This window comes from Polyergus mexicanus, unplaced genomic scaffold (assembly GCF_030449975.1).
Source record: "Polyergus mexicanus isolate NDT 795.1 unplaced genomic scaffold, iyPolMexi1.0 SCAF_22, whole genome shotgun sequence".
NCBI classification, from domain to species: Eukaryota; Metazoa; Arthropoda; class Insecta; order Hymenoptera; family Formicidae; genus Polyergus; species Polyergus mexicanus.
In genome coordinates, this window is record NW_027223342.1 from 317509 (window position 1) to 331477 (window position 13969).

Genomic DNA, 13969 nt, shown 5'->3' on the forward strand with positions numbered 1-13969 from the left:
TGATCGATTTGAATCAAGCTTTGCGTGAAAAACGACCAGAATATCAAAAAACGCAACACAAAGTGATCTTGCTTCATGATAATGCACCGTCACACACAGCAAAACCGGTCAAGGAAACGATTGAGGCGTTTAGTTGGGAAATACTTTTGCATGCGGCTTACTCACCAGACTTGGCTCCATCCGATTACTACTTATTTGCATCGATGGGACACGCACTTGCTGAGCAGCACTTCACTTCTTACGAAAATGTACGAAAATGGCTCGATGACTGGTTTGCCTCAAAGGAGCAACAGTTTTTTTGGCGTGGCATCCACAAATTGTCAGAGAGATGGGAAAAATGTATAGCTAGCAATGGGCAATACTTGGAATAAAATATTTTTTATCATTTTCATACAGTAAACGTGTATTTTCTATACAAAAATTCTGGTTTCATATTTATATACCTGGTAAACGCCAAAATAGTAAAAATGACTGACTGATCTGAGAAGTCTCGGTAACGAATCAATTGACTTTTATCTTTCATTAATTGATTTTATCATTTGAGCTTTTTATATATTTTATTTATTCTTTATTTATTTTATTTTAAAATATATTATATTATGTTTAATAAAAAATTACGATTTATTGTTTACAGCAAAGTTGGGCAAAAATGTAATCTAATTAACAATTATAAATTACAATTACAATGTGATTCTTAATGCAATTAATAATTACATTTTATAATCGTTAATTATTGCAAATAATTACATGAGATAATTGCAAAAAATAATTATGTAAAAATTACAATTACGTAATTGTTAATTGATAATTGATTAAATGTAATTGTAATGAGAATAAGAGCGACTAAAAGTACGCGTCGTCTGAAAGTATGTATGGTTAATACCTTGACTAGGGATAGGATCAAGTTCAATACATATTTATGAATCTCAGTTTAATTCAATAACTAGATTTTATTTTATTGATATAAGTAATATTTATAAAAAACATGTAATTAATGTAATTATAAAAACCTATACAATTATGAATGAAACAAATTACGAACAATTAATAATAACGAATGATATTGGTCCGAATATCAAAATGTAACTGAAAGTTTATGAAATATACTCGAATCTTTTACTTCGAAATATAGCTATTCCTATGTAATCGAAATTCTATAATATATACACATATATATACTAGATAATTATTTTGTTTATTCAAACACTATATATTTTAAGACTGATATCTAAGATTAATACTAAAAGTAGAAACTAACGAAACAAAACCGCTTAATGCTTGGTCATTTTGAAGGAAACAAGACTGAATAAGTTATATAAATAAACCCTCAAATATTATAAAGAGAAAGTTCGGGAATTGCAATTACTTATAATTGCGATTACCATGTAATTACGATTAAAAGTAATTACGATTACATTATAATTACAATGTATAATTATAATTATAATGTAATTATAATTATAAGTAATTATAATTACAAGTAATTGTGATTACATTGTAATTATAATTACATTATTGCATAATTTTAATTAGATTATTTAATCATATACATTAAAATTGATTAATTCCCAACTCTGGTTTACAGTAAGGACGCTGGGCATAGCGGCGACGAAATGAAGTATGCAGCATGCGTGGTAGCGGTGTCACGGCTGCGCGGTCTTGCCTTCAACCCTTGGTGTCCGCCAGCCGCTATCTCGCCGTACATGCCCTTCCTGGTGATCCTTTTTACTTCATCGTCGAAGTAAGATAAAAATCAATTATAGACAATTATCAAAAATACCGTTTAATTGTCATATAATAAAGAATATGAATTAATTTTTTTAAATGAGTCAAAAAAATTAATCGTCGTAGAAAATGCTTTTATATATTAATCCTAGAATTAATACAACGATTAATTCTATATATTAATCCTAGAACAGAAATTATTAGTAATTTCAATGGCATGTAAGAATTTGTTGCTTGCATGTTTTTGGTATTAAAATAATCTGTGGACAATATACTATCGAGATATATAAAAGTCTGAATTTGTTGCTCTTTACAGGATATATATGATTATCTTTTATCGTTCTATATCTCGAAATTTCATTTTTGTTAATTTCAAACAGTTTTGCATATATGTATATATATAAAAAGACATAGTAGTGTCTTACGCCAATATGTAGTATATATGTTCCTTGAAAAGAGAAGCCTTTTCATGTCATCGTGCCGAAATGTTCGGCAGCGCTTTGTATCGTCTGAAAGTAGATAAAGGCACGTTTTGTTTTGACATCAGATCCGCGTCGCGGACGACTATCTCGCGTTCCTTCTTTTTTATAGTTTCTTATATATTTCGATAGTACATCGTCCACAGATTATTTTAGTACCAAAAACATGCGAGCAACAAATTCTTTTAGTTAATTTATATAATATAAGAGCGCGTCATATAAGGTCCGTGGCGACAAAGTATCTATTTTTAATACTTTAAGACGAGCAACAAATTCAGTTTCTTATATATTTCGATAGTACATCGTCCACAGATTATTTTAGTACCAAAAACATACGAGCAACAAATTCTTTTAGTTAATTTATATATTAGGAAAGCGCGTCATATAGGGTCCGCGGCGACAAAGTATCGATTTTTAATACTTTAAATCGAGCAACAAATTCAGTTTCTTATATATTTCGATAGCATATTGTCCACAGATTATTTTAATACCAAAAACATGCGAGCAACAAATTTTTTTAGTTAACTTATATATTGGGAAAGCGCGTCATATAGGGACCGCGGCGACAAAGTATCGATTTTTAATACTTTAAGACGAGCAACAAATTCAGTTTCTTATATATTTCGATAGTACATCGTCCACAGATTATTTTAGTACCAAAAACATGCGAGCAACAAATTCTTTTCGTTAATTTATATAATATAAGAGCGCGTCATATAGGGTCCGCGGCGACAAAGTATCGATTTTTAATACTTTAAGACGAGCAACAAATTCAGTTTCTTATATACTTCGATAGTACATCGTCCACAGATTACTTTAGTACCAAAAACATGCAAGCAACACATTTTTTTAGTTATTTTTACTTCGCGCAAGTGAATGGCACGGCGCGGCGAGACTGAGTATATAGTGGTATTAATTAAATAATATACTTTTTTTAAAATATTTGTGTGTTATTTTAGAGCAACAAAATAGCAACAAATTCTAGTGTATTTGATTTTTTGATTCGAGCATTTTATATATTTTTTTCACTATGGGGGGGGGGGAGGCTGGCTTAATGTCAAGCTAGCACCCTCCACTTTGAATGTAAATTCCTGCTAAACGGTTTGAGCAACAAAATTCGGACTACGGCAACTAATTAGCACATAATTAGCACTAAATTATTTGATATATTTGACTTAATTTGGCGTTGGTGGGGGGGCTAACTTAATATGGGTTCTGTTCTCTACTCTCACTGGGCGCTAGTATCGCGCCGACCGTATTGCCCCCTGTCAGCGGTTCTCGATCATGTAACGGGGCCTTTCGCGCTATATACATACATAACAGACATTTTTTAGGAATATGATTTTTCGACGTTTTAAAAGATTCTAAACACGTTGGCATAGAAAACTCGGAAAAAAATTTTGTCGCAAAAACAAAGCTTCCTCTATAAGGAAGCAAAAATGAACCTTTTTACCGATTCTCATCAAATTTAATACTAACCATTCTTTAATAATATTCTATCCATGTAAAAAAATTTAACTAGATATCTCAGAAATTGCAGAAGTTAGAGGTTGCACAACGTATCGCGTATATAAGTACATACATACATACATACATACATTTTTTAGGAATATAATTTTTCGAGGTTTTCAAGCATTCTGAACACATTGGCATAAAAAAAACGAAAAAAATTTTGTCATGAAAACAAAGCTTCCTCTATAAGGAAGTAAAATGTATAAAAATTAAATATTCCCCTTCTAGTTCATATATTTACAATGAACATTTTTGTTCTGTACAGATAATATAACGATGAGAATCTTAAGAATGAACGACTGTAATAATTTTTGAATTATCAGCGATCAAAGTTTGCTAATAATATTGTGTAGAACTCGAGTGCTTAAATCCGTAACTCCTTAAATACACATACAGATGTCATTTGTTATTGATTTTTATAAATCAGGAGATATTGATTTTTGCTGCACAAATCATTTTATCGTTTCTTATGTGTGTGGGTCCTATGTACAGCAATCAGCTAATACTAACGGATTATAAATATTATAATCAAAATATTATATAAAATATTGTTATTTTTTTAATACATAAAATTTAATTGTTTGATTAATTATTACATTTAAATAGAATAATAAACCTAATATTTTTACATGTTTAAAAAACAATGTTTATTTTTGTTTTGATCAGAGAAGTATGTGTGGAAACTAATTTATTTATTACCTTTACTATCTTGTAAGCGTGTAGGTATAACGAGGAGTCTAAATGTGCGAATTTTACGATATATTCCTATATGCCTCCTTTTTTGCCTTTGCTTCTTTTATTTCATACAAAAACCACATTTTTTCCTTCCCATATTCTCGGAATTCTAAAATTTTTTCTAGGTGCTGTAGCGTCCAGCGCATTTACTATACTATCAACAAATTTCTTCGTTCTCACATTGACATCCATATCTTGGTTTTTCTCTAATTTATTTTCCACTAATTTAATAAATTCAAATATATTAAACTCTCTATAATTCCTAACACTAAATTCTCTATATTTATTATCAATTTTATTCGCGTTCAATTCAACTTTTAGCAATGCATGGTCCGTTATTTTAGGTTCATGCATTACCTACACTTCTATTTTATTATTAGCGAAAATTAAATCTATAATTGTGTTACTATCTTTCGTAATTCTCGTCGGTTTATTTACGTATTGTTTCATGCCTAAGCTCAACATTGCCGTTTATAGCTTTCTTGTATAAAACGGATCTAACATAATATCTATATTAAAGTCTCCTATTATTCTAAATCTACCATACATTCTCCCGTTCTTATTTACTCTTCTATTATATCCTCCAGAAATCTCACAAAATCACTATGCGATACATACGATGAATGATATATTATCATTATTATTCCTCTATACAATTTTTCTTTCACCTCAATTGCAGCACACCGACAATTCGATTCTAATTTTTTTCACTAATATTATTTCATATTTAACATCATCCCTTATATATGTATAAAACAACCCCTCTTGTATTTCTGTTTTTAGCATCACATCTAATTATACTATAACCTGGTACGTCCACTTCACTCAAATTCAGCAGTCAATCTTGTATTATTATCTCTGATAACGCTATGAATACCGGATTTATTTTTTTCATAATCTGATGCTGTATCTCATCTTTATGCGCCATTAAACTTTGCGCGTTTGTATACAATATTATTTCCGCTTCCTTTTATAGTTGCTATTTCGCATCCTCCCAGCCAGCTCTCCTCTTCTCCTTCTGTATCGCCCTTTTAAATGTTGAACATTCCGGAGTAAGGGCATCGTATTTATTACTTATCTTCAGGTTGTATGTTCGAATTTTAAACATATAATTTACACATTTTTTCGTTGTTATTGTACATTCAATCGCTTTATGATTTTTTGCACATTTGTGGCATGTTTTATCTCGCGTACAATTTTTTGCAATATGATAGTATCCCCAGCATTTAAAATGCTTTTAACATTAATATGATTGAATATAGGATATTTTCTTCATCCTACATTTAGTTTCTCTTTTTTCAATATTAATTCATGCGTTTCTTCATTTATTTCAATTATTATCGAATCTTCTTCTTTTTCTCTTCTTCTAACGATAAATTGATTATTATCATTTCTTTTTTTTTAACTATTTTCTTTACTATTTACATTTGGAATCCATTATTTATTGCATCAATTCTATTCTGCTTCTTGATTGTAGTTATTAACTCCTCATCATCCAACCTCATTTCTTCTTCGCTGACAATGATAATTTTTATTTTGGGCTTCATTTGGGGTGATTCCGTAACTTTGAAATTTTCTTCCAATTTGTCCTGTACTGTGGCTTTCAAACTTTTCATTTCTTCTCTAGTTTCACAACCCATGATAACTGTTCCCTTGCTTCCTTTTTTTAGCTTCATTATTCCCATCGCCATGTTTTTGATATCTATCTTTTTTTTTATCAATTTTTTTGTAACTTCACTCTCTTGTTGAATCTTGGGTTTAATAATTATAACATTCTTTTTCTTTTTCTCTTTAACCGCCTCACCATAGTTCCTTTGTATTCCTCCTGTTGATCCACATACTTCTCTCTGTATCATACTTCTCAACTCTTCTAGTAGTTCCTGCTTAACATTTCCCAATTCTTCTCGAATTATTTCCTTGACCATCATTTTAATTTCTTTCTTACATGCTGTTTCATCTTTTATTTCTTTTACAATTTTTACCAGCCCATCTATTTTTACGTCAATAGTTAATGATCTACTCGCTTCTGTTATTCTATTTCCATTACTTGGCGTCGTAAGCGAACCTATAGATCCTGTAGATCCTAGTCTGTCCCTGCTGCCCCTGCCGATGCCTTCTTCATATCTGCTTGACTTTCTATTGTAGATTTGTCAAATGGGCCAGAACACGGTACTAATTCTTGATTTCTATCATAAATCCTATGGTTGCTTACACATCCTGGATGGTAAAACAGCTTAATATGATTTGCTTGGTAACAAGATTTGCATGTTGTGCTAATTTTTTACTGTCTTTTTACATGTGCCGAGCATCGATACTTGGCGTATTTATCGTCCCTGCCGATAATTATCGGCCAAAACCGTTAATATCAGCGTAAGCGATCAGTCACTTCTGTTTCATTGTCACGTCAGGACTTTTGTGTCTACCCTTAATGTCTACCTGTCGTATGAGACTTTGGTGTCCCAGATAGGAAATGCACTTCTCACGCCCATAAATCAGTATATCTCGGCTAGATAACACTCATGGCTAATGCTGGTCTATCCCGCTATAACTTGAATAGCTTTTTAGCACTCCCCGAAACTATTTAACCGTTTAAAAATTATTACTTTTGCGGAGCGATGTTTGACACGTCTTCTCTACTGCAGAGAGAGAGAGAGAGAGAGAGAGAGAGAGAGAGAGAGAGAAATTGATTTATTGATTGATCTTTATTAGCTTTCTCAGCTATTTGTGATACAGATTTAATTTACATTAAATACAATATTATGATTATTTCCAAAAAATAAAAAAATGAAAGTTTTAGTTTTTATTTTATAAGATGCTTACATTCGTGAGTTCTTATAAATAAAAAAAGGCCTTCATAAGAGACTTCGGAATTCTTTTATACTAAAGAGTCGCTGAAAGCGGAAGTGACAAAGAGTAGATGGACGATAGAAATGACAAACATAACAGATAAATGTTGCTGTAGTTGCAAGACTATTTTTTGAGTAAATTTAGTAATTAATAGATGTGTTTTGCTATTTTAGGCTAAGTCGAGAGTGAAGGAGGTTTATACGCAAACATGCACGCTTCTCAATCAACAGGGTATGCGAGATTGTGAACTTTTTGGCTTGGCAATATTGTCTGGTAAGTTATATATATCTTATATACATATATTGTATTGATGCCTAAGAGACAAAATTTTAAGCTAATGAAACTTATGTCATTTGAGGATGAATTTTATTAAATCATTCTTTAATATATTAGCTTTGAGAAGCTATACAACTTTCAAATTAATAAATTTTTACATAGCGACAATACTACATTATATATTGATAAAGTAATGTTGTTTCTTAATTCTTTAACTTTTATGATTCACCGTTATACTCATAATGGAGCTTCACTCAAAGTATGAAACTAATGTATTAAACTCATAAATTATTAAGAATTCTGGTTGTATTTTTAATAGTTCTATAATTTTTGATAATTTAAACAAATAGTTCTAGCCATAAACAAACAAAATGCCTTATATAGAAGGCAAACTCAATTAATAAGTTTTTGTAGCGTCTTACTTTACTCTACGAGATTTCTTTTTATCATTTCTCAAATTTCTAAAAATTTATAGTTTTACTTGAATTTTTAAAAAGTTCTATTTTTTAAAAGCAAAAACTATTCATTAAAATAGAATAAGCAAACGCGTTTCGTTAAACATTTACGAATATCGAGAAGAGATATTGGTCGATTTTCGAAAATTCTATCTATTTTAAATAGATAGTTAAAAATGGATGAAATAAATAAAATAAATGAATCTTAAAATAAACGAATTCATTTTTACTATTTCAGATGGCGAGTACCTCTTTGTGGATTCCGAAAATAAGTTGAACAAGTATGCCCCGAAGAATTGGCGAAACTCTCATACATATGTAAGTAATTATTTATTGTTTGATGAATAGCCTGAAATATGTGAACTGATGGTTGCTGGAGACATCCAAATTATCGAGATTCGAAAGAATTAATAAGATGATTAATACAAGATGTGTTTTTCGAGCTTTATTGAGTATAACGGTTTCGAAATGATTATTGGCTTTGACAGACACTCACAAGGGAACCTTGCGAATCCGAAAATTTTGGGTAAAACTTTATAAAAGCAGATCCAGCCCCAATGATCTCGACCTTGACATATGTTATCCAGGTCATGACCCTGAGTAACCTGCAAAAGGTTTTAGCCGTTGCTCGTTATTTATTAAAAAGTTATTAACAATCAAATTATACGATAAGAATAAGTATCAAATGCAAAAATGATGACATGCGTATTTTGATCAGTCTAGTTTAATCGTTCAAATTCTCTTCATCTTGCAAAGTACATGCGTGGGCGCAGTGGGTTCCGTTTCCCCTCCCCTTCCTTTGGGGACGCTCCACTTCCGAAAGATATAACTTAACCTAAACCAAATTTCAGTTTTAAATCAGAAATAAATTTGAGTTAGATTATATCTTCCGCAAGTGGAGCCTCCTCGTAGGGGGCGCGGAACACACTGCATCTACGCATATACTTTCTCATTCCCACAACAATTGTGGGGTGGCCCTCGCTTTGCTTTGTAAAGTATATGCATAGACAGTGGATTCCGCCCCCCTTACCTACGGGAAGCTCCACTTTCGGAAAATAATATAACCTAACTCAAATCTATTTCTGATTTAAAACTAGACCTTGCTTCGCGCAGAAAGTTGCAAATTCATGTAAAATCGTATAATTATAAACCTTGTTTAAGTAGTCAGAACTTTTTTTTACTAACCAAGCATTTTATTCAATAAACATATAGGTAATTGTTTCGAATAAAGCCTTTTCTGAATTTTAAGAAATATGATCGGATCTCTCGGTAAAACTCTTTGTTGTGAGTCGCGGTTCTGTAGCGAGTAGCAAGAGTGATCGAGCGCAGCGTTGTGGCTAAAATTGTAAGCTTTCCGTGCCATATAAAGACAAATTGGTCAGAAAGAAGATACCCAGAAAGCAAAATGATGCAAACTTTGCACAAAGTTTGCAGCAAACCCGAGCATGTCTTTACAGCAAAATTGTAACAAGGTGTGTCCGGATAAAGCTTAGCTGTTGCTGGCAAGGCTTGTCGCAATAGTGTGATGCACATTTTACGCAAATAATAGAGCAAACCTTGCCGTGCACGACATAACAGCAAATTTGTGGCAAGAACAGGACAAACCTTGCTGTGTACGGGATGATAGCAAATTTGTGGCAAGAATAGAGCAAACCTTGCCGTGCACGGGATGACAGCAAATTTGTGACAAGAATAGGGCAAACTTTGCCGTGTACGGCATGATAGCAAATTTGTGATAATTCTCTGTATAGGATGATTCAGAAACTCTGCGACAAACTCTGAGGAACGATAAATCTCGCAGAGAGGAATATTTTTTGTGAAGCAATCCATCATGTTTTCTGACGCATCGTTTAAGAATATGCGACCGAGCAGACAAGAGTCTTAGGTGGCATTTATTATAATTATGAGATAATGATAATATATAAATAATTGAAAATGAATTCATAATATAATGAATATATGAATTTTATATATATATATATATATATTTATATTTTAAGTAAACAATAAACGGATGATTTAAACTTTTTTAGACATTTATCTGTCCGATCTAAGAGAGACAATCAGTCCAATATCTTAATTCCCTATGTTTGGGATTGTACCAGTAATTGAACTGATAGAAATAATTATATTTTTAATCTTCTGTCAGTTGCTTTTTGCAAGCTTTATATACTTCTCATGACTAAAAATCAAATACAAGATGGATGCATATAGCGCGTCGCATAACGATGAACAAACGAACTATCGGCTGAATACTATATTTTTGTAAAGTTTGTAACAAAGTAAAGTTGTAAATTTGCTGTCATGCCATGCATGGCAAGGCTTGCTCTGTTATTTGCGTGAATTTTGCATCTCGTTGTACCAGAGTATACTTTGTTCTGTTCTTTTTGTAAATATGTTATCATATTGTGTACAGTAAGGTTTGCTCTGTTCTTGTCGTAAATTTGCTATTATAGCGTGTATAATAAAATTTGCTACTAATTGATGTAAAGTTTGTGTTACACCGTGAATAGCATCATACATGTTCTTCTTTGCGTAAAATTTACGAGCAAACCTTTTTCTATTATTTACAGCATCGTGAGACAAAAAATGTTGCCGTCAATTTGCTTCAAACTTTTTGACAAACCAAAACAAGACAAACGTTTGCTAGACAATTGTTGTCAAAATTAAAGCAAACCTTGTCGCAAAGCTTTGGCAAAACGTGATTTTAACATTCTTGGCTATCTGGGTGGTTTGATCCTGGTAGAAAAAATGTAATGAGACATCCTGTTGATTCAAAAACAAGTTATTTTATCACCTTTCCATATTAAGTTAGGTTTAATGCCCAATTTTGTGAAAACATTGGATTTGGTACAAGTATTAAATATATAAACGTATTTCGAGAATTGAATATTGTAAAAAATGAAGTAAGCATATTCGCAAGCAAGTATGTATTTGCCTTTCTTGAATACCTGTGGATATACAATTTCATGATTGCGCGTAAAAATGTTTGCAGCTGTCGAGTATGAAGGCACATAAGATGCGAGAATTGTAAGTCACTATATCGCACATATTTGCAGAGTTTCGAGAAAATGGGAAACTCACAACGATCTCTGTCAAAATTAAAAACCACTTACAGCTTCGCAAAGAATACTCCTGTAAAAAAAAAATATGACTTCTGATATTTATAAAAATTAATAACTAATTAAATTAAAACAAATAATTTAAGAACTTAATAATAATAAAACAAACAAACAAAAATTTTAAATAAAAAACGAAAGATTTCAAAATAACAAAAATTTCAAAAAATTTTTAATATTAATAATAATTTTAAATAACCCGCTATCTTACTAACTTAGGATCCTACAAACCTGAACAAGAAACTTCTTTCTATTCTTCTTTTATTTCTCCAATTTCTTTTCCTACTTCTCCAATATTTTCGCCCCCATAGGGGTACGAACGAAACGAAAAGCGGTACAAACCCGTACAAACAATTCTGAAACAATATCCGTTTACAGAATTGAAATATCTCAAAATGGCAAAATTAGTTCTTACCCCTATTTGGAAAATGTGCTACTTTAGCTCCCGTAGGGGTACAAACGAAACGAAAAGTGGTACAAACGGGTATAAACAAAACTAAAACGGCCTTAAAGTATGTATTTGAAATTAACTGAAAAAAACATACACATTTATGAGGAAATAAATACAGATTTATGTATTTAGTTAGTTTTAAGCTGATTTTAAACATGACCCCAGAAATGTTGTTTAAAGTTAGACAATATTTTATAGGAAGAATTAATAATTGTTTAGATGAGAATGGACAACAGTTCGAACATTTAATAAAGTAAAGAAACAGAAAAATTATAAAGACATTTATTTAATTTACGGTTTTATCGTTAGTTTAAATGCACTCTACTTTGAAATTCATGTTTACATAAGTAGAAAGGCTTCTTGAATAATAAAAAATAAAATGGATAAATAAAACTGTCTCAGGAACAACTTTTTGATTCGATATTATTGGCTTGTATAGTAAAACTTAAGATTAAGGGAGACCTCACCGATTTCAATGACCTTGATATATGTTGTCAAGGACATAATTCTGAGTAACTTTTTCTTCTCATTTAATCGTTGTCCGTTGCTTATTAAAAAGTTATTAACAAAAAAAGTTTGAAATATGCTAAAGTACTTACATGGACGCGCGTGCGCGAGCATACATATATACATACACCGGGGGGGGGGGGGTGCAAGAGGGCCTTTGGCCCTCCCTCCCGCACCCAGCTCATCGGTAGACAGGGTGGACTTTACAATGTACTTCGTAGCATGTACTTTGTAAATTGTAAAGCAAGGTCCACCCTGCCAACCGACGGGATGGGTGCAGAAGAGGAGCCGAAAACCTCCTTGCACCCCCCTTCCCCCCCCCCCGTGTATGTGTGCATGTGTGTGTGCGTGCGCGCATGTGAACGTTACTAATATGAAACACGTGCAAATATTTCACGGTATGGAACTCGAAAAGAACATTATGTAAGGTATTTAGCAGAATTTTTATTTTGTCGACGTTACAATTATTGTGAACAAATAGATGCTTTTTTCAATATTGTGACAACTATGTATCGAGTATCTGAATAATACTGACTGAGATATATAAACCTACTTAGTTCATTATAATCCTCTATCATTTTCTTTTCGTTTTTTGATGTAAAAGTTGATAATTCATGCGAAAATGTGTGCAGTTTTATGTCCCAAGCATCAGTCAGTCACTATCTTTAATTGTTCGTAACTTTGTAGTAAACAACGAACGACGATTAAATTAGAAGAAAAAATTACTCAGAATTATGTCCTTCACAACATATATCAAGGTCATTGAAATCGGGGAGGTCGCCCTTGATATTAAGTTTTATCATATATACATATATGTCATATATTTATATGCTACATATTTTGGGAAATGTAAACAGTTAACTTTTTATTGATTAGAAAATTTGAAATAATTGCTATATTTATATATATATAAGATGCGTCCCAAAAGTAATGAGAATGATTTTTTTACACTTCCTACGAGGACTGCGTGAGGAAAATGGAGATGGAAGTTATTGCGGGGGTATCTCAAGTATACGGCCGGACTATCCTCAGTTGAGCCCGAGCCTTTCGAAGCGTCGGTACATTACAAAAGTGCACTCTTGTTTTTCACTCTCATTACGAACAAAAATACAGAAGAGCGTCGAGCAGTTATCAACAGCAGTTACACAATTATCTACAGGTTCTGGGGCGTTTGAGGAGAAGGATTTTGCGAGTGCGCTCTGACATTCCCAAAACGTGGATCTTCCACCATGACAATACGCCGAGTCACACATCATTGGCTATGAGGTAGTTTTTGGCATAGAAAAACATTCCTATTGTTCTTCACCCATCCTACTGCTCTGACTTGATACCGTGCGGGGGCCTTTTTTTTGTTCGCCAAAATCAAAACTCATCTGAAAGGACACCATTTTGGTACTGTTGAAAACATCCAGTCAGCCGCGACGAGGGTTCTGAACAATCTCTCATATGAAGACTTCCTGCACTGCTACGAAGAATGGCAGCTTCACTGCAATTGTTATATTCAGTTCCAGGGGGCTTACTTTGAAGGTGATCGAGCCTAATTGTATGTTTTTTTGAATAAAAGAACTTTTTGGGGAATCATTCTCATTACTTTTAGGACGCACCTCATATGTGTCTTTAGATATATGTATATTTAATGTAACATACACAAAATTATAATATTTTAATATATTTGTAAAGTATTTTGAGAAAAATAATTTTTATCATTATTCATGATTTTTGTATCATTACAATGTTTATTATGAACCTTTGAATTGATAACAATTTTTCACATTTCTTTTTCATCTTCCTGACAGAAGAAACTACCACTTTCTCGCGGTTTCCGTTAAGTAACAATATGTACGTCGTACATTATAATACAAT

The 13969-nt window shown here is 32.2% G+C and overlaps 1 protein-coding gene across 5 annotated transcripts in view; it reads left to right on the top strand.

The window, feature by feature from the left end:
• The window catches only part of LOC138942271 (protein expanded), a 59923-nt gene that overhangs the window by 23436 nt on the left and 22518 nt on the right, over nucleotides 1-13969 (top strand). For 4 of the 5 annotated variants that reach the window (XM_070312388.1, XM_070312387.1, XM_070312390.1 and 1 more), the window contains 3 exons: nucleotides 1586-1741; nucleotides 7472-7571; nucleotides 8268-8347. In XM_070312388.1, the coding sequence (XP_070168489.1) occupies nucleotides 1628-1741; nucleotides 7472-7571; nucleotides 8268-8347 (294 nt within the window). In that variant the 5' untranslated portion in view covers nucleotides 1586-1627. Of the gene's footprint in view, nucleotides 1-1585; nucleotides 1742-7471; nucleotides 7572-8267; nucleotides 8348-13969 lie in introns of those variants that run through there. The other variant, XM_070312391.1, reaches the window with a different exon arrangement.